Here is a 26,836-nt window from a genome sequence, read left to right as displayed (position 1 = left end):
GGATGGTGCCCCCTCTCTTGGGGTTCCAAAAAAGCTCTTAAGACCTGATTCTGTTCCTAGCCCTGGGGTTAATGTGTTTGTGAGGCCCCTGTCATGTTTTTATTGTTATGGCTGTTTTGAATCTGGGCTGTCCATTTTGTTTTATGTTTTTAATTGTTCTGTGTATTTGGATTTTGTAAGCTACCCAGAATCTACTGGAGTGGGAGGCCATAACAAGTGTATATCATCATCATCATCATCATCATCATCATCATCATCATCATCATCATCATCTACACAACAACATAAAATCACAGCTGCCAATTCTTTAGCTGGTGTTGGCCTTCATTCACACTGAGTTCTTCCCAAGAACGTAGAATGTCATAATGTACTGGCATAGTATATATGCAGGTCCAATCAGTGTGACCTTTTGTAATTGAGAGATGGAAATTTTGTCAATGTGCAGATTTTCTAAGTGCTGTCCAAGGTTTTTTTGGTATAGCACCCGGTGTGCCAATAACCACTGGGACCACCGTTGCTGGTTTATACCATAATCTTTCAACTTCGGTTTTCAGATCTTGATACTTTGTGATCTACTGTTTCTTCTGCTTCTTTGCACAACCTGTACTTTGAATCATTTGATTTTTCATTTCTGGCCTTGGTTGCATTAGTTCAAATAGCTTGCTCTTGAGCAGCCAAAATCAAGCCTTCAGTTTCTTTTTTTAATGTTCCAATTATAAGCTATTGCCAGGTTTCATCTTTATCCACTTTACCCTCAATCTTTTGTAGAAATTGACCGTGTAATGCTTTTCCTTGCCAACATTCTGTTCGTGTTTTTATTACATTATTTCAATATTCACGTTTTGTTTCCCGTACATTCAGTAAGTTCCAATTTTTAACTTGCATCAGTGCTTGTTCTTGACTGTCTTTTACATAATCAGCCAATACATGCTTTTCTTCCTTGACAGGCTTGAAGTAAACCTCTGCCTCCATTTCTGCGGGACAGGTATAAGCTATCAATATCACTATGGGAATGTAACGCATACTGAATAGTCATGAGTTTTCTTGTGTTTTGGTCCAAACTATCCAGTTCAGCTTGTGTCCAGTTAATAACTCCAGCAGTGTATCGTATAACAGGTATGACCCAGGTATTGATGGCTTTGATGGTGTTTCCACCATTCAATTTGTCTTTAACAATTTTCTCACTCTTTGGCTGCATTCTTTACTGATCACATTTTTAACTTGTCATGCTTGATGTTATCCAGCTGTAAAATGCCCAGATACTTGTAGGCTTCATCCTGATAGCTCCTGATAGTTTGGCCATTTGGCATTTCAATTCCATTACTATTCATGTTATTATTATTATAAATTGTCCTAAGCACATTTAACCTAAGAACTGTACAATTAAGCAGTTTCATTGTTCCAGTTGAAATTCAATACTTAATTTGCTTATATAAACAAACACTTTATTTCTGTTTTCCTTTAGAGCTTGTTTCCAATAGTGCCAATCCTGTACCTTTTCCATTTTTGAAAGCAAGGTTATGCAATTTCTACTCCACAAGGGTCCCCAGACTGTCTTCAAAAGGTTTCCATGGTGGTACACAGGGAGGGAGCCAGAAATATCTAAAAATGTAGTTCTATTGAATAAACTTTGCTATATGGTACAGAGGATTTATTTTGGTGGCAACAGCTAATATTTTTGTAGCTGAACAAAACGAGAAGTCTGGGAATTACCTCAATGTGACAGGGAGCTTTTTAAGACCCAACTCAATTAAAACATTTTTTTAAAAAACCTGAACATTCAGTAGATGGAGTGGTTGTCTCACTTTACCACAATAGCTTTTAAATGACTAGAGATGAAATATAAGGTGAATTATTCTATGCAACTCTAGATTTTTGCCTTATTGGAATTGTGTGAAATTGTATATTTAACATCCCCTTTTTTAGGAATTTCAACCCATCTTGAGCTTCTTTTCCCAGTAGCTTCCCTTGACAATGGAATCCTACTTGTATAAATCCCCCTTTTTGAAATCCAAGATAAGCATTCAGCTATACTCAGTTTTAGTTTCTCTTTCTCTGGTTAGTATCACATCAAGGATAGCTGATGTTCTTTTGCCTTCCTCTACCTTCTGAAGGAGAAAATTGTAAACAAGCAAATCAGGAATTTCCTGGAAGGCTTCTAACTTGGCAGAATTTATCTCGCAACAGGTGTTGAGGTAAAGTCCCCTACCATTACTACATCATGTTTATTTGAAAAATCAGCAATTTGCTGGGAATCTTTATCTGCCAAAAGAAGCTGCATATAAAATTCTTCTGTCTGAACTGGAAATGGACTAAGAAGAGGTGTTAGTAACTCATTACAGGTGTCTTGTCTGACAAGACAAGATGTACTAGAGTTTGGGGCTAAAAGTGAGCTTTTAGCCAATGTCTCACCACACATAGCCATACTCTTATTTTGATTTTTATAAACCCTGCCTCCAAACATAAAGCAGCATTAGACACACATTTCACTACCTGAGATAGCTTTCTTAGGAAGCCAATTTGAACTTCCCCCAGTTTTTCATAGTTGACAACTGGATTTAACTACACAGCCTAGAGGACCCTTGCCACATCTTGACTTCAAAAAGCTTCATAGCAGCTGAAACATACTCTAGTGCAACTTTTCTCAACCTTTTTACCCTGGAGAAGGTCTTGAAATAATTTTCAGGTGTCAGAAAACCCCTGCATAAAAATACCAAACAATATGAAAATTTCACAATACAAACCTACAAAATCCATGTTTTACAATGCAACAATAGCAAACTGACAGGCTGGCAGCTGTGTTGTAGCATGTAAAGAACTTCTCCCCACTGCAAGCACTAGCATTTCGATACTTTTTTTTTTCCCAATCACAATCTTCTGTGGAACCCCTAGTACAGTGTTTCTCAACCTTAGCAACTTTAAGCTGTGTGGACTTCAACTCCCAGAATTCCCCAGCCAGCTTTCTGGCTGGGGAATTCTGGGAGTTGAAGTCCACACAGCTTAAAGTTGCTAAGGTTGAGAAACACTGCCCTAGCGACCTCTGGGGGAACCCCAGTTGAGAAAGGCTGTTCTAGAAAAAAGAAAGAAAGGATTGCAGATGAACTCCCCAGGTGGACATCTTCTTCTTTACTTCTTGTTATTTCTGATTCAATTAAACCAGAACATTTTGAAGAAATTTAAGCATTTCTGTTTCTACTTCTTATCCAAATTAATCTTTATCTTCATTCCTAACATTTAGCTGAAACAAACAAAAACCTGATTTCAAGTTAATTGAAATGACTTGAGAAATAATCCTTGTCAATTAAGCACAGTTCTATGCTTTGAAGTAATTAGCTAAATTAGGTAGAGAGAGGAACTTTAGAATTAAAATGCCATTCTGAACTAACTTGCTTGTTTAGAGCATGTGGTATATAAATGAATAAAATTAATATAAGCTAAATTCTTTTTTAAAAAATGTACTGAACAATTGCATTAGTCCATAGTTCTTAGCTCTCTCCAGAAAAGATCTGAGCATTAAAGTTTAGGACTTTGCTAGGTCTGGAATAGCTTAACAACTGTTCTTTTTAAAATATGGATTGGCATAGGAAGAAATGAATAATTTGGAGCAGTAAGTAAAAGTGATGTTATCTGTCACTTGTATTCTCCCCATCTTGTTTGTGAAGAAGTTTGTAAATTTTAGGGTCTTTAAAAAAAACAGCTGAACTGAATTCTCATCTAGCTACACAAAGTCAGTGGTACAGCTATCCATAACATGAAAAGAACCATGTTGTGCCTGCCTTCCATGCAGCTGATAAAGATGAGGAGCTTGTCAGGGAAATAAACAGGGCAACCCTAATTCAGCATTATGAACCAAGTGAATATAGTTAGTTCTTGCTTAACGACCATTCATTTAGTGACCATTCGAAGTTATGCCAGCACTAAAAAAGTGACGTATGACTGGTGCCAGAACTTATGTCACAGTGCCTCTGTGGTCACGTGATCATAATCCAGGTGCTTGGCAACCAGCTCTCATTTGTGATGGTTGCAGCATCCTGGGGTCATGTGATTGCCATTTGTGTCCTTCCCAGCTGGCTTCTAGCAAGCAAAATTGATGGGGAGCCACATGATTCATTTAACAATTGTGTGATCCACTGCAAAAAAAGGTCATAAAATTGGGTCCAGTCATGTGATGATTGCTTAATGACCACATTGCTTAGCAACCTAAACTCAGGTCCCAATTGTGATCATTAAGTGAGGACTACCTGTATAGGGATTTATATGTGCAATCTATTAAGAACTCAGTGCTCCCAGCCAGAACGGATGAAATTATTAGTTAGGGAACAAAATGATTTGATTCAGTCTGAATTCAGATATATTTTATGAGTATGCTAAATTCACACAGCAAACAGAAGGATGGAAAAGTTTGGCTATATCATTACTTGTTACTCAACTTAGCTGTCTCCATGAAAGAGGAAAGACACACATTCCCACATGTGAATAAGAGGGGACAATATTTTATCTACCGCTACCACTTAGTTGATCTAAAGACTGGCATCTTGCCCATGGTCTAACTACTGAAGTATGAGCAAAGTTGAAGGGGTGCTTACCTCAGCAGCTGAATACTCACTTGGTACTGTTTGTAATAAATCTTAATCGTATTGAATTTAATAGAACTCAACTCTCCCTGGAATGGTTCCATTTACAAAGCTCAGAATGAGGATAACTCAGAATATGCAGAAATCTTGCTTACTCAATGCCGTCTTTTTCATCTCAGAATAAGATACTTAAACATACATAAATCACTGGGCATTTGCATGTTATTTTTGCAGGATTAGCCAGTATTTCATTTTATATTTCCAAACACTCTTTCAAGTGTTCTGAGGGAATAAGATAGTACTTAGTGACTGCTAAATAAGCATTAAAGAAAATTACAAACAAGTGGACCGACACCCAATTATTTTAACCACTTCTCTAAACTTTACTTATTGGATTTTCTCTTTATTTAGTAGCTTTTTATTTTACTCTAGGAAGAAGATTGTTCTTTTATGTCCTTTTCTGCATATATACATACACATCCATCACACTATTCCCTTTCAGGGTAAGGAACATTATGCAGAGCGTAGAAAAGCAGTAAAATAGTAAGCCAAAGAAATTAAGGACATGAGATAAGAAAAAGAAAAGGAAATATACCCAGTCTCATTTAAACCAACACCATTCACTATAACTCTTTATACCTTGCTATCCTTACAAACCATCTTTGCTTCCATCATTTCAATACACTGCTTCATATGTTTTCTTCTTTAAACATCTCAGCTCTTTCTTATGAAGATCTCATCTACTCCATCCAACTAAACCTTGCTCTGTCTTCCCCTTTGTCTTGGCCCATTCACATATTGCTTATGTTTGCTCTATAATTTGGTCTTCATTCATTTGTGATATCAGACCCAATCGACATAGTTATTTTTCCTACTAGTCATGCATGTTTGTACTGAATCCACAAATAATTCAGCTTCCACTCATTCTTGACCAAATTTCTTCTTGCTTTGCCACACATACTTCTTAACTATCCCATTTCCAATGCCTTTGAATTAGCTTTAAGTTTCTCCTGATATATCAACCCTTCACTTTTATATAACTAAATGAACAGAAGTGCACTCTTATACATAGCCATTTTTTGTTCTTTTAATAAAGATTCTTTAAAAGAAATATTTCTTGCACTAGCCCACATACTACCTCATTATCTTTTTACCTGCATTTTCACATCTTATAATTCCTGCATCTATTTTCCCATCTTCAGTAAATATTCTAACAAGGTACACATTCATCTATTTGTTCTAATTTGTTTGCCATTTTTAATAATTTGCGATCATTCATCTCATTTTCCCTGTTAAACATTACTGCTTTCTTCTTTTATTAATAAATTTTCAGATTTATGTTCCTTCTTGTGTCATATGATCCAACATTTGCCACAAATCAGTGGCATCATTTGCATACAAAACTATACAGACATTAATTAACCAAGGGAACAACATTGCATATAGCTTTGTCTTATTTCCTGCTTAATGTTAAAACTTTTGCTATGCATTCCATTTTTCTTAGGGTACTTTAGTTCCATCTTATTTATTTATTTATTTATTTATTTATTTATTTATTAAATTTGTCCCACGCCCATAGCAATTAACCTTCAGTTCTATGTTTGCACAAAACATTCTATAATTCAAGACTATTCATTGTTTTCATTCACTTTCTCTTAATTAACAAAGGTGTCATAAACTTCCTTTCCCACATTCATACATTTTTCACAATTTGGTTTGCACACTCCTTGCTAGCCATAAGGCACCAGTGGACTGCTCATTGTCATTTCTCCTACACTTTCAGTCAGAATTCTGCCAAGCATCTTCACAGACAAGCTTCATAAATTAACTCACCTGCAATATTTCATTCACTTCTGGAACCTTTCCCTTTGCAGAGGGAGCAATAACGGCATTCTTCCAATGCTCAGGCACAGGTTCAGTCTTCACACACATATGAAACAAATTGCTCAGCCACCACATAAGGAAACTACATCCATATTTTAACATTTCTACAATTACAGTACCATTTTTAAACACTCTCATAGCATTTATGACTTCCTCTTCATCATTTTTTTTCTCGGATGCTAACATTTATAGCATTTGCTTCAATTCTGCTCTTCAAAATATTTCTATCATTCCCATACAAATGTCTAAAATATCCTTCCAGGATTCTCCCACTTCAATATAATCCCAAAGCACTTCTTCACTTTTATTTTCAATCCCATTTGTTCTTCTGGAGGCTCCTCATTTAGACCTCTTCACCCACTTCCAAAACACTTCTTTTCAAAATTTCCAACAAAATCACTCTATCATGTTTTGACTTTTTTAATCTTAACTCTTTCTTGTTCTTTGAACATTCTTTGCAGTTAGCTTTTTCTCTCCATACACATTTTACAATATATATTTTTTTTATATTCATCTGTTTGCAACAATCATTCCTTATATGCATTTTCCTCGTTCACAGTTTTTTCCACTTTATATTTACACCAAGCAATTTTTTTTATAATTCCAGTTAGTGGAACTCCACATACTTTTGTGGCACTTTGTAACATAATTGTTTTCACTCTGTTTCAAGCAGCTTCTACACATTAACTTTTTATATATGTGTGGGGAGATTAATCTATCTTCTAATACTTTTCATCTAGTACTCAAATTCTCTCTTTTTGCAATGGTTCTACTTTGTTTCACTCTTTCCTTTTTCTATCATGTTCATTTTTCTCAAGATCCACTCTTGATATTACCAAGAAATAGTCTGTCCCACATTCAGAACCTCTCCCTGTATCCTTCACTAATTTTCTCAGCAATTTGAAACTATTTCCATCCTATGGATTCCTGCATTTATTCATGCCCACAACAATATACTGTAGATAACCCAAAATCATACTTTCTGATATATACTTTAGATTTTTCATTCATAATTAAACCTACAACTACACCCCCATGCATAGGTTTATTAATGCCATCCCATACAATTATGCCACTTTCATTCAAATCTATTACAACATTCCCCTTTCTTTTAGTTGCAGACTAACATAACTATTTTACTTTCTTTCATTTCAACCATTAATTCATATTCTTTGCCATTTACTCTTCATACATTCAAACTGCAGTTTTCCATATGCCATGGCCATTACCAGATTGTTTCCAATAGTTGATTGTTTCTGACTCCTAGTGACCACATAGATAGATTTTCTCCATCCCTAACCTGGTCTTTCAGATCTCCCAATAGTTCATTGCCAGTGTAACTGAGTCCGTCTACCTTGCTGGTGGTTGTCCTCTTCTCTTTCCTTCTACCTTTTCCAGCATGACAGCCTTTCTAGAGAGTTAGATCTTCGCATAATGTGTCCAAAGTAGGATAATTTGAGTCTGGTCATTTGTGCCTCAAGTGAGAACTCTGGGTTGATTTGTTCAATGATCCATCAGCTTGTTTTCTTGGCTGTCCACAGTATTCTCGGGAGTCTTCTCCAACACCAAAGTTCAAAGGTGTCACTATTCTTCCTATCCTTTTTTAAAGTCCAACTTTCACTTCCATAGACTGTCACAAGGAATACAATAGTTTGTATGATTCTGATCTTTGTAGATATTGACACTTCACAGTGATGGCTAATAACCAATGAAAACAATATATACAAACATAAAAGCAAAACAGATGATAAAACCAAAAAACAGAAAAACCTGATGCCATAAACACACTTCCCTGATGCAACATACAACGTTTCCATCTGGCCCTGACCTCACCCTATCCCAGCACTTGAGGGAAGAGCCAGATCTTGAGTGCTCCCTGAAAGGTTAAAAAGGTGGGGGCCTGTCAGATCTCAGGGGAGAGGGTGTTCCATAGGGCAGGGGCTGCAACAAAAAAGGCACACTTCCAAGGCCAAGAAGGTGACAATGTTTAACATATGTCCTAAGAAATCATAAATGACAGCAGCATTAAAAACAAAAACAAAAGTAATTCATCTTGATAGCCAACACATACTGAAGTTCAAAGTGTCACTAATGTACCCCATTGACACAACTTTAACTGCATCTTTGAACTTAGTTCCTGGGGTGTTCTTTCCTTTCTTTCTCCAGCTACAAGGCTTAACCTTTTCTATCTACTCGGCATTTGTACAGTTGTTCTTAAGAATTATAATTGATCTCTTTCATTAGAATGACAATCTATAAGGATTATCAAACTTAAAAAAAAACCCATTCTTTAATATAAATGTAGCACATAGTTGTAAGGAACTAGATATGTAAGGAAGCTTTGCACCAGTCCACTATGCCTGATTTTCCATCAGCTTTCTCTTGCCATCTATGAAAAACTATGAACACAACATTTCTTTAATTATCCTGTACAAGACAATTATCCTGGAAAATCATAGTTTATAATATAAAACTCTACTATCACCACACTAATTATTTTATCATCATAAGTTATAATTACTGCTCAAATTACTCTACAAAGCTTGCCCTCTTTTGTCAGTGGGGTTGATTTTAAATAAAGTTATCATAACAAAAAAGTTGTTAGACCAGGACAATGCAAGAACAGAACAGACTTGAAATAAATTAGATCACCTTAATTACTTTCACAGTTTTATTGCTTAATTGATGGTTTTATTAAACACTGGCCAATTAACTTGTCAGACACAGAACTTAAATTGTTAGATTGGCTGAAGGAAAAAAACCAACAACCTTCTGTCAGAAAGTTAATACAACTTGGATTTTTCAAGGAAGATAGAACTAAAAATGAAATACCCAGAATAGGAAGGGAAAATAGTTAAGGATATAAGTAGAGGAAGTACTTGGAAAAAAGATGTCCAACCAAATGCTAATTCCTGCTGAAAGTGCACAATCAAACTATATTTGGTCCTTTTTTTCTGCCAGATATTACACTGATCTCTTGATGACAACTTTATGATTTTATTTACTTCAATCTCTCTACATCTTTGTCTCTCCCTTATTCTTTCAGGTGTCCCAAGAAAGTTGCCTGCCCATGGACTATGTCTCTGCCCCAACTCTTTATTCATTCTTCTCATTCTGTCCAATGTGCCATAAATAATTAAGGTTTCTTGACTGTCCAGATGAGATGGGGGACTGCATGTTAGAAGGCTGCAGATTCACTGTGTGTAAATGCTTTGTAGAACATTTTACATATAAGAAACCTACCTCATATTGGTATGGTCCTACAAGGCGGTCTACAAATCATTTAAACCAACCAGCTTTGTGGTAAATACTCCTCAATTCTTTGAAATTAAGGTAAAAATCATTCTAGTTATCCATTCTACAACAAAATAACAATTCAAATAAACATAACATTTTTTTGCTATAGAGATCAGCTGATTGTACTTCAATTCCACCATATTTAGATTATCACCACTTCTCTCATGCACATCTTTTTTGTTTCTTTTTGGATATATTTTTCCACTATATGTACAGTAAGTACATACAGTACAATAAGCTTTTTAAAAACATATTTTATCTGAAATATCCCGTATTCTTGATCAACCTGGCTTCCTCAATTTCCTGTTTTCAGAACAGCTGGCTTCAAGGGGTTGCTTTGGGGACAATTTGTGAAGAATAGCTACCTACCTCAGCTGGAAATCTTTCAGATTAGTCAGACTTGATTGGAAAAGTAAGGATTTATAATAAAAAAGGACATAGTCAAAACAGAATGAAAAGAAAACAAACTAATAAAGAACCTATCCTATCATAACATTTGAAATTCTGATATTTGCTGGTATTGGAATACATTCAAAATACATGAAGGAAATGTGCCTTTCATTAAATGGTAATATTTGGAAGACAACAGAGAAAACAAGCTTCCAAATAAAGATATATAATGGAGCTATGCATGCAAAACTTCCTTCTTTCTCTCAATCTTGGTGTTATACATCTGAGACATTTCTCAGAAAGAAGCTACTTTCTTAAGCCATTAGCTCTATTCACCTACAGCTAAATTTTAAAAATAGCTGAATGTTTTACAGTTCTGACTGATTTTTCATCTATGCCATATTTCACAGACTTTGAACAACACTTCTATCACTGCATTCAATACCACAATACTTGCTGTCATACAGTATGTAGTCCTGAGAAGGAAGTAGAGAAAGTGACTACCAAAACATGGGGATGCATTTCCTAGGTTACTTGCAAAAACCTCCATTTAAATATGAAGTCCACATGTCATGTTAGAATTTCTTTATATATGTATGCGCGTATAAGAATTTGATTATAATAGTAAAATCTAATGCAAATTAAACTTAAAGAGAATAAAATAGAAAAAAGTAAAAGGTACAAGGAAAAAGAAAAAAGAAGAAAGAGAAAAGAATATAATAAAGAGAAAAGAAATATGTACTTCCAACCTTTATCACAACAAGTATAAACAAATTTGGTGACTCTTCACCTCCTCTAAGATTACAAACAGTTACCTCTTCATCCCATGTTCCATCCCTTATCTATAGGCAAATCCATAAGACATCATCTTTTCAGTCCTGGTGTCTGCAGAAAGTCCATAAAGGGTTGCCTGTATAACAACATATCTTGTTTTAACCTTAATCAAATAAACCAACTTTATATTCCTTCCTTCTAACAGTCTTAAACTTTAGTTCATTCAAATATTGTTGTAGGATTTGATTTCTCTTCATGTCTCCTTTACTCATCATTTCTCTTCATTTTTCCATCGCACTGAGTTCTTCAGGACTTTAACAAGCATCTTTTGTAAATCCAATTAAAAAAAATTACCCAGGTCACTTTCCTGATTTATCATTTGTATTTCCCTTTTGATTTTTAAAACCTCAGACAGTTTCTTCTGTATATCCAGTGAGACATCCTTTTTCAAGTCATTTTCTTGGCCTGTCAGCTGTAAATCCACTTTCTGTACTTTCTCTGTCTTGTCAGATAAAATTTGTTCCACACTTGTCATTTCTTCAGTAACATCTTTTGGACACAGTTATCCATAGAGGCAGAGATTTTCAATGTTATAACATTTTGCATCATTTTGTAGGTCCCAGTTAATTAACACAAAAGGTAGGCTTGTGTTTTTTTTCCTCTACCTAGAATCTTTAGTCTCCTCTAGTGTCCAGTTGTTAAAATCATAAAATTACTTATTTTTGTTATGTCTTGCAAAAACTAAAACATGATCTATTTCCCATGAGAAGCTGTTTGTACTTTATAATTAATTCCAAAATCTTATTGTAAAAGTTTCTAAATTCCAAATTTATCTGGACCTTAGTCTGTTTATAACTTTCTAAGATCAAAATCTTAATTAGCTTTTTGCTGTTCATTTCAGATTCTTTAAATGTTTAAGCTTTTGATTAAAATTTTCTTTCAGGAAAATTCAGGATTGAAGGCAGACTTACCTGGCATTACCAGACTTGTTGTTCTGAAGGTCTCTAATAGCTTAAAAGTAGTTAAAAATTTCTGAAAGTGATTAGAAAGTGAGCTTAGTGAACTTAGTGTCCTTTAAAAGATGTCAACCATGGTTGTGAGCAAGATGGCTATTCCCACTGTCTCCCACTGCTCACACCCACGGGAGCACATGTGGGCAATCTCCCATCCTATCCTTATCTGGAGAGGTTCCAAGGAACTGGTCTATGCACCAGTTCCTTGGTCTTTGCCATGGTCATTGGCTTTGCTTTTGCAGAAACGTCTTCAGTCCACCATTCTTCCCCTGGAAGCCACATCTGCTAGAACTTCTGAAGAAACCAAAGTCTTGGGATTCCTCCTAAAAGGTGTAAGCTTCTCAAAATACAACTCTTAACTAAAAATAAGAGCCCTTATTTTTCTGTATGTGTTCTTTTTAATTTTTTGGTCTTCCTTTTACCTTCCTTCCTCTCTCTCTTTTATATTAAAGCAATACAACATAGAGTTTGCAGCCCTTCTCTGTCTCTAAACAAGATATCTCTGTCACAGCTGTTACCTGTCAAAGTTCAGAAAAAGGTTATTACGGTGGCTGAAAATTAAGCTTCTCCTTTGAGAAGCTCTGAGTCCATTACAAGCTGAGCTCACAGCCTCTGCCCAGCAATATCACAGCAGTGTCTTGCCGGGGGGGGGGGGGGGGGGACAACCCTATAGTTTATATAGATGCTACAATCCTATCAGACTATCAGGCTAATTGTAATTTGTAGTCCCCATGATGGATCTTTTCACCTGAATAGTGTCATAACCATATGCAGCAACATCTCAGGATTTATGAGAACTGTATTTTTCACAAAGGCTGATGATCCTACCAGAATGTCAGACTCCTTGGGAAATACTTGCCAAAGATTCACTCATTGATCTCTGTCTGCTAGACAGCTGCTAAAGGCATAAAAAAGCAGAAACTCATGAAAACAGTCATGCTATATGAGGCCTGGATGTAAATTGAACTAGTCCACTCTAAATAGATGGAAGGAAGGAAGGAAGGAAGGAAGGAAGGAAGGAAGGAAGGAAGGAAGGAAGGAAGGAAGGAAGGAAGACAGACCTGGTTTCCTCCTAATATTTAGCAGCAAATGCCTCCGTCCTGCAGTCCTAAACATTTTTTGCCATGTGGATGGCTAGCAGGTTGGCAAAAATTAAAACCAACAGCAGCACTGGGATATTAACTATTTCCCACTATCCAACTGATGCTTGATTGGCTGGGCTCTGGAAAAAATGGACAAGGTTCTCCAGGCCAAATGAATTATTTGAATTATTCTCCAGACCTTTATACAATAGACTAGAATGTACTTCATTGGGTATACTTGGCATTTTCCACAATATGTCAGAATTAGTTGACTTTTCAGGGAATCATCCCACAACAAACTCATTCCTAGGTTCTCACAGCCAATATGCAACTCCCAAACTGTATGTTTGTATGAAAGATAAAATATGTTTATAGATAGTTGGATAACTCCTCCTGCCAGGTACATCAGTGCAGACTTATTCTAAAGTTCAGCACTGCTTCATGTTCTCAGGTTTTCCAGTAAAAGTTAGTCCTGATGCCACTTTGCTAGGGCAGTGAAAAGGAAAAAAACTCATTTTTTTTCTAACTTATCATTTTAAACACATATTTAAGTGTTTGTGCATATCACTGAAAACATGTTCCTGTCTAAGCAGGAGACTTGATTCTAGGAATGGAAGAAGATGGGACATTTTCACCATAATAGCAGCCAAAGGTACACTTTGTTCAATTAATAATAAAACAAAATAAATTTAATGTACAATTCAGGAGCAGAGGGTTGATATTAACACAATTATGAAATTACATAGCCTCAAAATTGAATTGATTCATTATTAAAACATATATAAAAAACAATTTCTATGCAAGTCTTTCATACCTTCATAGAATGGAGAAGCTGTTAAGAAATACTCTTCAAAGGAAACTGCTCCCTGAGTACCTCTTTTCCCAGGCTTCAAATATATACTTGCTTACTTCTGGTCTTATGTGAATTTTAATTACTAGGAAACTCACCCTCTGTATGTAACAGCCTGCAGGCAATTTCAAGTTCTTTGTACCTTTTATGAACTCATTTCTTTTATAAAGAGATTTGGGTCATGATTTTTGCTGACATTTTTTCCATGCCATGTTTCTTTAAAATCTCACGACAAGAACAATAAAATCAGTTCCCCTTTCTTTATCCTTGCACTTTATTTTCTAGCCTCCAGCTCACTGTGGTCAGTAGTGATTAACAGAAACAGAAAATGAGAGCCCATTCACAGATGCAAACTGTTGGTTCTATTTTGAGAATATTTTTTCAGGCTTAGCTGATGTCTCCATATTCCTTTTGGAAGCACTAAAGTAACCCTCCAAAAAGTTTCATTTACTTCATTTTCCTGCCCATTTGCTGGAAATTCTACTAAATCCTGTGTTTTCATCACACTGGATCCCAAGAATGCAGCAAATGTGTGTGATGTCATAGCACAAGAATTATGAGTGAATTGACTTCTGCCACAACCGGTATCTCCTGTGGAGAGACCTAAGAGAACAAGGCTTGTGGTCATGACCAGCACGGTAGACATGGTAATCCCGTCTGATGTATCATTTCATAAATGGAGAGATTTTACTTTCCAAACATTGCAGTTAGGAAACGGAAGCAGATTAATATAACAAATAGAGCTGGAGTAAAAGAGAACATGGCAGGTAGAATGCTAAAAATAGATGGAATAATAGAAGCACAGAGCTAGAAGGAAACCACTGAGGCCATCAGGACAAACTCAGTGTAGAATTTTAAATTAATGCATTCATGAGAGATGAGTACTCAGCCTCTCCTTGAACGCATCTAATGAAATGCAGCTCACTTTGGTAATTATTTTCACTGTCAAATTGTTAGGAATTTTTTTCTGCTATCCTGTAACTTAACAATAGTTATTCTGTGTTATACACTTGGGGATGATAGAAAACAGATCAATATAACACTTTTCAACTATCTGAGAAGTCCAATCAAATCAGTTTTCAGTCTGGCAATGTTTGGATTTAGTTTCAAAAAGGCACTTTTGAGCACCTGGAGATGTAGCACTTGTCTATAGCTGCTTAATGCAGCAGGATCCTTTCCTGAAATCACATAATCAATGTGAAGGACAGCCAATTCTAAGGTATTAGCTATTGTACCAAATCTTGAATCATATGCAAATTTGATAAACATTTCCTCCTTCTCTTCATCCAATCATTAATACAAATGTTGAAGGAAACAGAGCCTAGCACTGAACCTTGTAGCACCTTATGCAATACAGGTAGTCCTTGCTTAATGACTGTCCATTTAACATTGTTTTGTAGTTATGATGGCCTTGGAAAAAGTGCTTTACAACCTATACTTGCACTTACAACCATCGCAAACCATCACACCACCCCCTGTAGTCATGTGATCGCAATTTGCCACCTTTTTTATGATGGTCATTAAGTGAATCCCCATGGTTGTTAAGTGAATCATGTGGTCATTAAGCGAATCACATGGTTGTTAAACAAATTCCAGCAAAAAATGTCCATTGGGGAAGCTGGATTCACTTAATGACCACATACTTTGCTTAATGACCACACGATTCGTTATCGACCACATGATTTGCTTTATGACTGTTGTAAAATGATCATAAAATCAGGTCCAGTCACGTGGTGATTTGCTTAATGATCACCCCACTTAACAACCAACTTTCCAGTCCCTATTGTGGTTGTTAAGCGAGGACTACCTGTACTTACATTCTAGTTTAACAAACAAACATTGATTAGCAAGTCTTGCTTACTTACTATAGTACCCAGTCTATACTTAATTAGCAGGCCAATCAAAATGTCATAGGGCACATCATTAATATTTCGTTGAAATCAAGATATATTCTGTCTACTGTATTGTCATGCAGCCAAAAGATATTTCTTTGAATATACCCTTGCATGCTGTAAAAAGAGCTATCTTAGCAAGGTGGGAATCTCTTTTATTTATGTTTTTTGTTATACATTTTTAAAATTTTAAAAATAAATTGTAAGTTTTGAAGCCTCTATACAGAGGTCCATACCACAGTCCCATCCATACTCTCAGAAAGAGTCCTGTGATTAGGGTAATATACAAAAATGGTAAAATTTATTTATATCTGGAAACACATGAAAATACGTGAAAGAAGAAAGAGAAGAGGAAAATGTAAAAATAAGAGATGAGACTTTGCAGGGAGGTCCTTAGGAATGTTTATCTCATGGTTGCTCTGCTGTCTCTAGTCCCATCAGGTTAATGTTAATGCAAATAGAAAAAATGAAAAAAATTAAGAAGCTGCAAGGTGTGTGTGTTTCCCTGAACGTTCTACAGGTATCTTCTACAATGACTATTTTCATGCCAGTATTTTCTTTGCCTGCTTCTGATGATTTGTAACTCTGGGCTGTGCTCCAAAGTGGATATGCTCTGGATTACTACCCCCTTAAGCTGAGTCAGAGCACCTTTAAAAGGTTCTCTCTGATCCCTAGTTTGGTCATCCTGATTGACTCCTCTGCACTAGAGGGGGAAAACTGGAGAAGAGAAGGAGTACTTCACCAGGAACAGTACCAGCAGAAGATCTGACTGAAGACTGTTCTTAACTATAGAAAATAGCCCGAAGGAGGGGAGAGAGGACTGGCTGGAGTCGGGGGGCGGGGGAGGGTGGTCCCTCCATCCTTAATGAAATTGTCTCAGTTCATCAGCGAATGTCATGAATAATTTCCATGAATTATTATATAACCCTACCATTTATTTCTCTCTGAATCTATATTAATTTGAGTATCCTTATATATGAAAATGTCTTGATAGTGTCACAAAAATGCATTCCCATTCACAAAAGGATTGTTTTAATGAACAGTACAACATAACTTATACCCCATTACAATCACAGGACTCTTGACAGCTCACAAAATAAGAAGATGCAGTAACAACATAAAAACATAAGAGATAAGACAATTAAAACTCAGGCAAAGCTTGTCACATCCTTTATCCATTGAAGGCTTCTACCTAAAACTTCACCAAAGCACTCAAATGTTTATTTATTCAATTGTTTAATCATGCAGTTGATCATATTTGTTGCCTCCTGGATTCTTTGCTACTGTTGTACTTACGAAAGTTGATGGATTTTATGTGCATGTGCCAGTCTATTACTATAAGTAAAAACAAAAACAAAAAAAACCTGGGCATCAAACACATGGTGTCATGCCCCCCCTCAAAAGCCATGGAGATCACAGCAAGTAAAGAGGGGAACTAAATGATTTAATAATTTGCTCAGGACATGGAGTACCAGCAGGGGAACAGCTAGAGCAACTCCCTTCTCCAAACTAATCCTGTTTTCACTTTTCCCTCTACTTTGTTTCTCACAGCTAGTTACTTCAACTAGAAGGCCCATTTCACAGAAGGCAACCCCTTGCAGTCTGTCAGATTTCTCTGTTATGTTAGCCAAAAACATTTGCAAACCTCTCTCCTTTTCTGTGTCGATCAGCTTATCTACCCTCAACCCCCAAATATCCCCCTACATGTCTCCATTCTCCCAGGATCCTGGTTTTACATTACAGGCAACTATGTTTTCTGTCCCCATGGTTTCATCCATTCTATTTTCTATGTCCCCCATCCCAGCGGACTCCTTGTTCTCCATCCCCAGGGCTCCATCCACTTCATTTTCCACTTTCCCCTTCTCATGTTTTGGGGGGCTTGCAACTTACGTGCACAACTTGAAGACTAGTGAGATTTCCTCTCTCTGGTAACCAATTCAAGATTTCCTATCAAATCACAATAGAAGTGCAGCACAGCAGGCCGAAAGGTTATACAGAATAGGGAGACTATATTAAATTAACAACCAGCCTTTCTGCCCATCCTTAAGTCCTCGAAAAGCAATAATGGCATGAAATGCGCTCTCCCCGTTGCCGGTCCCTATCCTGCATGTATCCCCTCTGTTCCCAGTCGCTGCAGTCCCCTGACTTCAGACACAGCACGTAAAATGAATACGCCAGACCTTGACTGAAACTACAACAGCCTTACATCAATATTTATATGGCTTTATTGTATATTGTTTAAATCTTAATGTATAAACATACCATTTGTCCTACAGCCAACATGACAGGGTTAGAGGAACAAAGCAAAGAGAAGGACTCTCATGGCAGAGAAAAAGGAAAACCAGGTTCGGTGTGTTTGTGCTTGCTTCTCTTTCATATGGAATTAATGGTGGTTTAATGGGGTATGAAGGAATGTTTTACTGGAAACAATGAGGAACAATTGTCTAGCTCACGTTTCATTTCACAGGTCATTATTGCATTAAGAAGTAAATCGACCAAGTCCGGTAAATAACAGTCTGGGTATTGCTGAAAGCTTCAAACCAAACAATCTTACAGTATTCACCTAATATCTCTGTCATTTTTAACCCTTACAGAGATCTGCTGCAGGCTAAACAATTACTGTCTTCACCCACCCCTGGCAGGTAAGCATTATTCATTTTACCTTCTCTAGCAAACCCCACCAGGCAAAGGGTTTTACATTGTTGTTTTGTTTATTAGGCAGCCTAGCCAACTGTGTATCTGGTGGCCTTGAAAAAGAACACAACTTTTAGTGAGTGCTGCAGGCATCTTTAAACAGGCTGCTTCCTCTGCAAAATTAATTGTTGCAAAACACAGCACTTCTTCTGTGTCAAGTACTGCACACTGACACTCAGCAGTTTGTCTTTGTTATGGATATGCCAGGGAAATTTAGGGCAATGCCATTCTTCAAGTTCGCATGCAAATCCTGTAAAGTGTGAGGCTTATTCACTCTTGAGAAGACCGACCCTGTTACTTACTTAATTTTCATCTGGGAACTATAGTCTAGCTGTCCTGTGGCCCATCTTTCAATGTATAAACAATTACTATTCTTTGAACAACATCAGTCAAATATATTAATCTTATATCCCTCTGAATTCCATTTTTCATCATATTTAAAATTCATCTCTGACATGCCCTTATAAATTCAGTTTCTCTCAGAACAGATGTCTAGAATTTAAATATTATTTCCATTCACATATTATGGCTTGTCAGGAGGAATCCTTTCTGCTATATCCATTCCCTTCATTTTTCACACATGCTTCTCAACTCTCAGTTTTCTCATAGTCCAATAAACCAGAATACCATTCAGAAGATAGCTGAAAATGAGTGATTCCTGTGACAAATTACTCCATTGTGGTGAATGTAATTGTATGATGTTTGAGCTTCCAAACATATATTTTAATATTCCCATTTTGAATGGATTGATTATGTACCATCAAGTCGTTTTCAACTCCTAGCGATCACCTAGATAGATTTTCTCCAGGATGATCTATCCCTGACCTGTTCTTCCAGGTCCATTTTGAATGGACATATAGTTTTAAATATATGTGCAGCAAATAAAAAGGCCCTTGCAGGGTTATATATGTGAGCATTAGCAGTCTTTTCCATGATAATGCAGTAGCATTCTGGAAAAGGCTGTTAACTTTCCAGCAGGCACCCTTGTTCAAAAACTCACTTCTCTTTTGTGTATTACAGGATACTGATCCTCCAAAATACTCTGATTTTTAATAATGTATTATGTTGATTTGATTGGTTGATTTATTATGATAGTAGGAGAAAAAGCCCAGTTAAGATCCTCTTTCCTGTTCCAACACTTCTCAAGGTGCATAAAAATCAGAAGTGAATATGTGTAGCCCAGGGCTGAACTGTGGAGTCCTTGGGGTTCTCTGTGGTTGGTTGTTTTCCTGCAAACATTTCGTTACCCGGCTAGGTAACATCTTCAGTGCTAGAATGGAATGGGGTTTGCTCTCTGTTTATATACTGTGGCATGCCCTGCCAGTGTTGGTGGGGGTGGGGTTTTGTTTTGTTTTTTCCTCTGGTAGTTCCTTTGATTGGGGTATTGACTACTGCTTGATTGTATGTCTGGTGGTAATCTTGGTGTTAATCTCTGCTTATCTGGGTGATGATTGCTGGTGAGATGTTGTGGTCTTTTGTTTTCCTTTCTATTATCTCTTTTGAACAGTGTGTAGATGTTCAATCTCTATGTGCCCGTTGATGGCTGCCTTGTCTGAATACCAAGCTTCAAAAACTTCCCTTGCATTTTTGTATTTAGCTTGGTCTAAGATGCTGACAGTTTCCCAGTTGACACTATGGTTAAGTCTGTCCATGTGTTGTGAGATTAAGGAGTTTTCATCATGTCCTCTGACTGCTAGTTGGTGTTCATGGATGCGCTCTGCTAGCCTTCTGCCTGTCTGTCCTACATGGTGGTTGTTAGTCTTTACACTGTATGTTGTAGATGACTCCAGTTTTTTCTTCTTGGGCTACTGAGTCTTTTGGTTTGCTTAAGATGTTTTGGAGGTCTTTAGTTGGTTTGTGTGCTATGGAGATGCCATGTGGTTTAATAGTCTGTTGGTAGTTTCTGAGATGTTTCTGATGTATGGCAGTGTTATCCTTTTCATAGCTTGTGTTGGTTGGCAAGAAAACAACCAAGCTCAGAGAACCCCCAGGACTCCACATAAAAATCAGCGTCACGATAGCAGGAAAACAGAGAAAACTTCAGTTGCTGTTAGCCTCACCATGTAGACCAGACCAGGAATCATTTTCACGGGGAAGCTAAAACTACTTTTATTGAGATTGGCTATAATGAAAGAATGTTGCAAGTCTGATTGTCCTGGACCTCCTCCCCTTCTTATGTGAATATGAAGGTTTCTGTCTGAGCCGCTTCTGCATATTTCCTGCTTGTTTTGGATTTTGGTTTTCTCCTCACTGCTTTCGTAATGGACCTCACCTATATATCTCTGTCAATGACATCTTCCCTATGTGCTACAATTCTTTTACATAGATATAGAAAAGCATATCCCAACCCAGGGAGAATAGATCAGTGGTTATCAGGAAAGGAAATTCCTCTGTAAATTGTTATTTTTCAATTATCTCAACATTTCACCAAAGAGTTGTCGTATAGTATACATCAGACAAATCAATATCCCCAACTAAAGCTAGCTACATAAAAATAAACCAGAATAAAAAAGGAATTACTATACTAGAGAGGAAAAATATGGTGATAAAGCATCTCATTGTATTCAGCACTGAACTTCCAGGAAAGAACACTTTGGGGTTCACCATAACGTAGTGCAGCAGATGCGGGATATATTATTAAGGGCTTCCATAAATGATGGGTCATTAAAGTTAGGGAGATATGATTTCTGTCCATGATTTGGACTTGAAAATGAGATGCCATAGAAAAAGAGGTTCCCAAGATGTGCAAGTCCATTTAAGATAGGGGTGGATGGCCAACACCTCCTTTTTCTTTCTTTAAAAAATGTTTTATTAATTCAGTGTCAAATCCCTCTCAGGGCCTTTTCTCAATCACTTCCATATATGTCCTTTCCTAGAAAAGTTGTCTGGAAATTCTTAAGGTAGCAAAGACCACAGATCTGTTTTCTGACCACAAATTTAGAAGCTTATCACCTGTTATATGCATGAACATAAAGAACAATTAACCTGCCTTTAAAGATCCATGTGAGGGACGGTGGTGTCTGCAGTACTGACTTTGACTTGTGATTCATAATCAGGTCAACAAAAGCAGGGGGAAGGATCATGCCTGTGCAAGACAGTGAATTAATCAGCCCTCTAAGCAGCCTCAAAGACAGATCCTTAGAGAAATGCCTTTTACCAGGGAAGACATTAGACGTTTTATTTAAAGATTAAACATTTTGTTTAAAGATAAAAGTTCGTTTTGTGCTTAATCGGTTTCTAGGGCAAGATGGAAAATGGGATTAATTACAGTCCCCTGCATCAAGCTCCTATCCCGCAGAAGTCATAAACGATGTAACTTTTCTGCAAAATGGCCACCATCACGAACAGCAGGCTCCAGAGATACTAATTGTAATTAAAGAGTTTATCTGGAATCGCAGCACAGTCTTAATCAGGATGGGAACCAAGCCTCACTGCATGCACTTTCAGCACATGGCTGTATAACAAAATAGCTCTTTTGAAACAGGCAGTTTACTTTAAAAGGTTTGAGCAGGACTGGATGCCGGCGGGCCTACCATTCTCTGTGGGATTCACACAAAATCATATTAGGTCAATTGTTTAGAAAGCATCTCTCATTAAGGGATTTCAAAACGCTTGTGAAAAGTGAATAAAATTACCTTGCTCTATTGAAGAATAAATGTGGACCAGCCTGCCGTTAATACATATAAAGGTTATGTTGAATTAAGTTACTTGCCCTGAAACTAGGAGAGACATATACAATTGGAAACAGTACCCCTGAGACAATGACTCTAAATTCTTTATTGTCATACTACCATCTTTCTGGAATAGAGTCACTGAATATATATCGAGGAATAATTGTCTTCAGATGGCCACAGTAGCACTGGGTTCCTTCTAAGTTGCTCTTTCTCATATAAAATTCTTCACTATTGCTGTCTAGCCATGACAAGCAACTTACCAGCATCCTGACATGGCTGTTCCCAATCCAGCAATGATTTTGGGAAAACTGATACAGGTGAATCCAATCCTAGGGCACTTCCATCCAGATCTTTGAAAAGAGCCTTCCTTGAGCTCCCACATATCACATCACCACAGGAGTCAGGTATTGATTCATTTTCTCTGACAAGAAAGGGAGAAATATTAGACTCGGGAGAAAATATCCTGAACACAGCCCAGGGAGCTTACTAATTACTGTTGTTGTTGTTGTTGAGTCATTAAGTCATGTCTGACTCTTCAGGCACTCTGTCTACCAAATCTAATCCTCTAAATCTATTCATCACCTTCACTGTGTACTCACAAGGAATATGATCTAAGCCATACCTGAGTGGTCTAGTGGTTTTCCCTACGTTCTTCAATTTAAGCCTAAATTTTGCAGTAAGAAGCTCATGATCTGAGCCACAGTCAGCTCCTGGTCATGTTTTTGCTGTCTGTATAGAGCTTCTCCATCTTTGGCTGCAAAGTATATAATCAGTCTGGTCTCGGTATTGACCATCTGGTGATGTCCATGTGTAGAGTCGTCTCTTGTGTTGTTGGAAAAGAGTGTTTGCTCTGACTAGCTTGTTCACTTGAGAGACCTCTATTAGCCTTTGTCCTGCTTCATTTTGTACTCCAAGGCCAAACTTGCCTGTTATTCTGATTATTTCTTGACTTCCTACTTTAGCATTCCAATCCCCTATGATGTAAAGGACATCTTTTTTTGGTGCTAGTTCTAGAAGGTGTTGTAGGTCTTCATAGAACCGGTCAACTTCAGCTTCTTCGGCATCAGTGGTTGGGGCATAGACTTGGATGACTGTGATATTGAATGGTTTGCCTTGGATACGCACTGAGATCATTCTGTCGTTTTTGAGGTACCCTATTACTGCCTTTCCCACTCTCTTATTGACTATGAGTGCAACTCCATTTCTTCTAAGGGTTTCTTGGCCACAGTAGTAGATATAGTGGTCACCTGAATTAAATTCACCCATTCCCGTCCATTTCAATTCGCTGATTCCCAAGATGTCGATGTTCAATCTTGTCATCTCATGTTTGACCACATCCAGCTTGCCTTGGTTCATAGATCTTACATTCCAGGTACCTAGACAATATTGTTCTTTACAGCATCGGACCTTCGTTTTGCTTCCAGATACATCCACAGCTGAACTAATTACTGATATACATGTAAATTAAATTAAATTAAATTAAATTAAATTGGAGACAGCATAATAGTGATAGTAAAGGATAACATCTCTACAAAGAGATGGTGATACATGTATGCCCCCTCAATGGTTTACAGGTGATATTGCAGCTCTTTTGCCTGTGTGTCACTGTATGCAAAGCAATAGAAGAAAAAAATGCCTATTAAAGCAACTTGCAAAACATGTATGTGTTAGAATAGCTTATTTTTGAACTGACAAACTGAAGCTGAAATGGGATGAAACAAAAAAATAGGAGAAAGTGTCCCTAAGAAAAACAAGGCATCTGTAGTTTGACTATGCGGATGCAAGTAGATCAAGAATATATCAGACTTAATACTGTGAACATCTCAACAAGAGTTATCCAAAATGGATTACTTATAAGTGATGATCCCTTTACCTAGTTCGCAGTGGATGAAAATAGAACATGTTTTGTTCACTGATATGGAGCATTCTGGTCTGTTCTGATGTGATTAGATGCAAGATGCCTCCATGGCCTGGATTTGTCATGATGCAGATGTCTTGGTCATCAGTATAGCAGCTCTTCCTAAAGCCATCAAAGGTTATATCTGATAAAGGGAAAGTAAAGGCATTGTAGGTAAATGGTAGCATTCAACTAATTTATACCTCAGGCTAAACTAGATCTTGGAAGTAGCTGTGTTGGTATGCATGGTCTATGGCAGGGTTCCTCAATCTTGGCAACTTTAAGACAGATGGACTTCAACTCCCAGAATTCTGGGAAGTTGAAATCCACCCATCTTAAAGTTGCCAAGGTTGAGGAACCCTGGTCTATGGTATAATCTTGCTATTTGAGTTGTTGATAGAGCTTTCTTTCACTTTTTTTGACACATTTTTTAAAAGTCAGGTAGAAGTAGAAATCAGAGGTAAAATTCATTTGTTTAACATCACATAGTATTGTAAACTTTTCCCCTTTTAAATAAAGGGTTAATGTTTTAGGATTCAATTAAAGTCTCATTGATTCCAGTAAGAAATTTATGTCTCTAGGCTTACTGAATTGATGCTTCAATGTTCTGTCTAAAATTATTCAACATTTCTTCATTTTTATTTTCAGGAGAAAATCTTTAGCAAAATAGTTTTGTCATTCTCCCTTCTGTTTCTCAGTAGGACTTGAGAATACAGCAGTTTATACAGACATGATGCAAAGCATGGTTTAGTTCAAGAGTAACTAGCTTAGTGCCCTCCATTTGTTGTGGATATCAGATCCCATCAGCTCCAACTGCCATGGCCAATGGCAAAGGATTTGAAGAGGAGTCATTCCAAAGTTTTACAGGGAACCCATTTCTATCCCTGTTTTAACAAGACACAAACAAGGAGAAATGAATGGCATCAAGCCATACATTTCTCCTCCCTTCCCACCTTTCCTACATAGCCAAGAGAGGAATTATCTTGCCTGTATGGTTAACTACAGCAAACAATGTCATCCTTGCCTATAATTAATTATACTTAGTTGCAACTATGATTAATTTAAGCAAACCAAATAAGCTAGTTTGCCATGATTAAACAAGTGAGTTATTTAAAATTAACAATATTTCATATTAATTATATTAATATGTTTTGGGAAGAGTATGCAAACCCACATCCCTATTTATTCATGTTAGATTAAACTAATTAGTATACACAAACTCAGTGAATATATTTAATATGATCATGGATTTTCATGCTTCTGATGAAATTGGGTCTTCATATATATTTGGATTTATTTGAGTCTTTTTTCCATTTAAATGGGTCTTTTCTTCCATAACCAGGCTACAGTGAGGAACATTGTTATTACACTATTGTATGTTCTCATGTGGCAGATTTTTGGTCCCCTTTCAACATACATGGCAACTACAACTACTAATTTATTTTTTTTAAGTCAGTGTCTTTTTAAAAATATTCTTAAGAATTTTGTGCTGATTATTTTAGAAAAAGTAACTTGAAACAGAATAAAATTGACAGAGACATGTATTCTGATCTAAGACTGTATTAAAGTTTGGATTTAAATACAAGAGCATACAAAATCAGGATCTGCTGCACTGAAATCAGTCCATTCCTAAGTAAATATTCATAGAACTGAGCTTTGTCCACAAAATGTTATACCATTATAAATCTGTTTGTCTAAACCTTTGTTATGAAATAGTGGCATCGCTGTCCTTTTTTAAAAGAAAAGCTTGGAAAGTAATTTAAGTTTGAGGTTCCTAAGAACTCTTTACATGACATTTTTTAACAAACTAGTACTAGTTGTACTTTCAGGATTTATTAGTTTATTATTTCAGCATTTATCAGACCACTGATGCTCTCAGAAACAAAGTACTAACCTTGTAGAGTTATGATTCCTGGAACTACTGAATAGCTTCTTATTTTATGCCATGGAGTATCAGGCCACCAATTACAATCAGAGGTAAAAGATGGCCATAACATGCCAACTCGACCCCTCCAGGGATTACGCGGAGCTCGATCTGCAATTGTCAAATCAGCTGAAAGAGGTTGGATTCTGTCCTTGATGCAATCAAAGGAAGTGCTAGTAGCCACAAAGACAGAGTTTCTTAGATTCAAGTGCTGTTTTTCCTGGTGGCACTGCAGCTTAGCAGGTGGTCCATAAAGTACTGGCAAGAGTCCCACAACGTTGTCTACCAGTATCACCTTCTCAACTACTATACTTCCTCCAAGATGAAACATTATCCCATAGTCATAGTTCTTGTAAGACAAAAAACCTGTGATTCTGGTGCAGTTTGGAGAGCCATCTCCTTTGTATAAATGAACCCCATGAAGACTTGAGTGAGCTACATTGTCACTGCAAAGATCCTCTGCTAAGAAACATGCTTGACCTTTGATATGAAAAGCTATCCGTTCTGAACCAGCCACGCTATTATTATGTAGTAAAACACCATCTACTGCATTTGTTTTAATGCCAGCCACCCAGAACCTTGATGTCCATGGCTGTTTGCTTAAGACAACCAGATTTCTGATGAGTGTATGATTTTGGCCTTCTAAGTGTATACCGTGCCCAATGGTATTGAATATCACATTGTCACGTAGAAAGAGTCCACTACTTGCAGTGGCTTGAATACCAACTCCGCAGCTGTGGTGAATACTGGAGGAAATTATGAAAGATTCGAGGGATGAATTTGTGATGTCAACTGATGGAGATTGTGAAGATCCAAAGTTAAAAATTTCAACGTTTGAAAGTTGAAGCACACCTGCAGGATGGAAAAAAGGACACATTTAGGAACCAGGGT

At 37.0% G+C, this 26,836-nt stretch overlaps 1 protein-coding gene across 1 annotated transcript in view; it reads right to left on the bottom strand.

Moving 5' to 3' along the window:
• Positions 1 to 26,836, bottom strand: part of PKHD1 (PKHD1 ciliary IPT domain containing fibrocystin/polyductin) — a 276,749-nt gene that overhangs the window by 54,048 nt on the left and 195,865 nt on the right. The window contains exons 55-57 of the mRNA XM_088149932.1: positions 25,916 to 26,797; positions 23,998 to 24,166; positions 22,385 to 22,545 (exon numbers count right to left, since the gene is read on the bottom strand). Of these exons, the coding sequence (XP_088006058.1) occupies positions 22,385 to 22,545; positions 23,998 to 24,166; positions 25,916 to 26,797 (1,212 nt within the window). The remainder of the gene's footprint in view (positions 1 to 22,384; positions 22,546 to 23,997; positions 24,167 to 25,915; positions 26,798 to 26,836) is intronic.

This window comes from Python bivittatus, unplaced genomic scaffold, assembly GCF_059951505.1.
Source record: "Python bivittatus isolate LINGU-HERP-01145 unplaced genomic scaffold, Pbiv_v1 ctg000020_np1212, whole genome shotgun sequence".
NCBI lineage: Eukaryota > Metazoa > Chordata > Lepidosauria > Squamata > Pythonidae > Python > Python bivittatus.
This window is presented reverse-complemented; position numbering and strand designations above follow the sequence as displayed.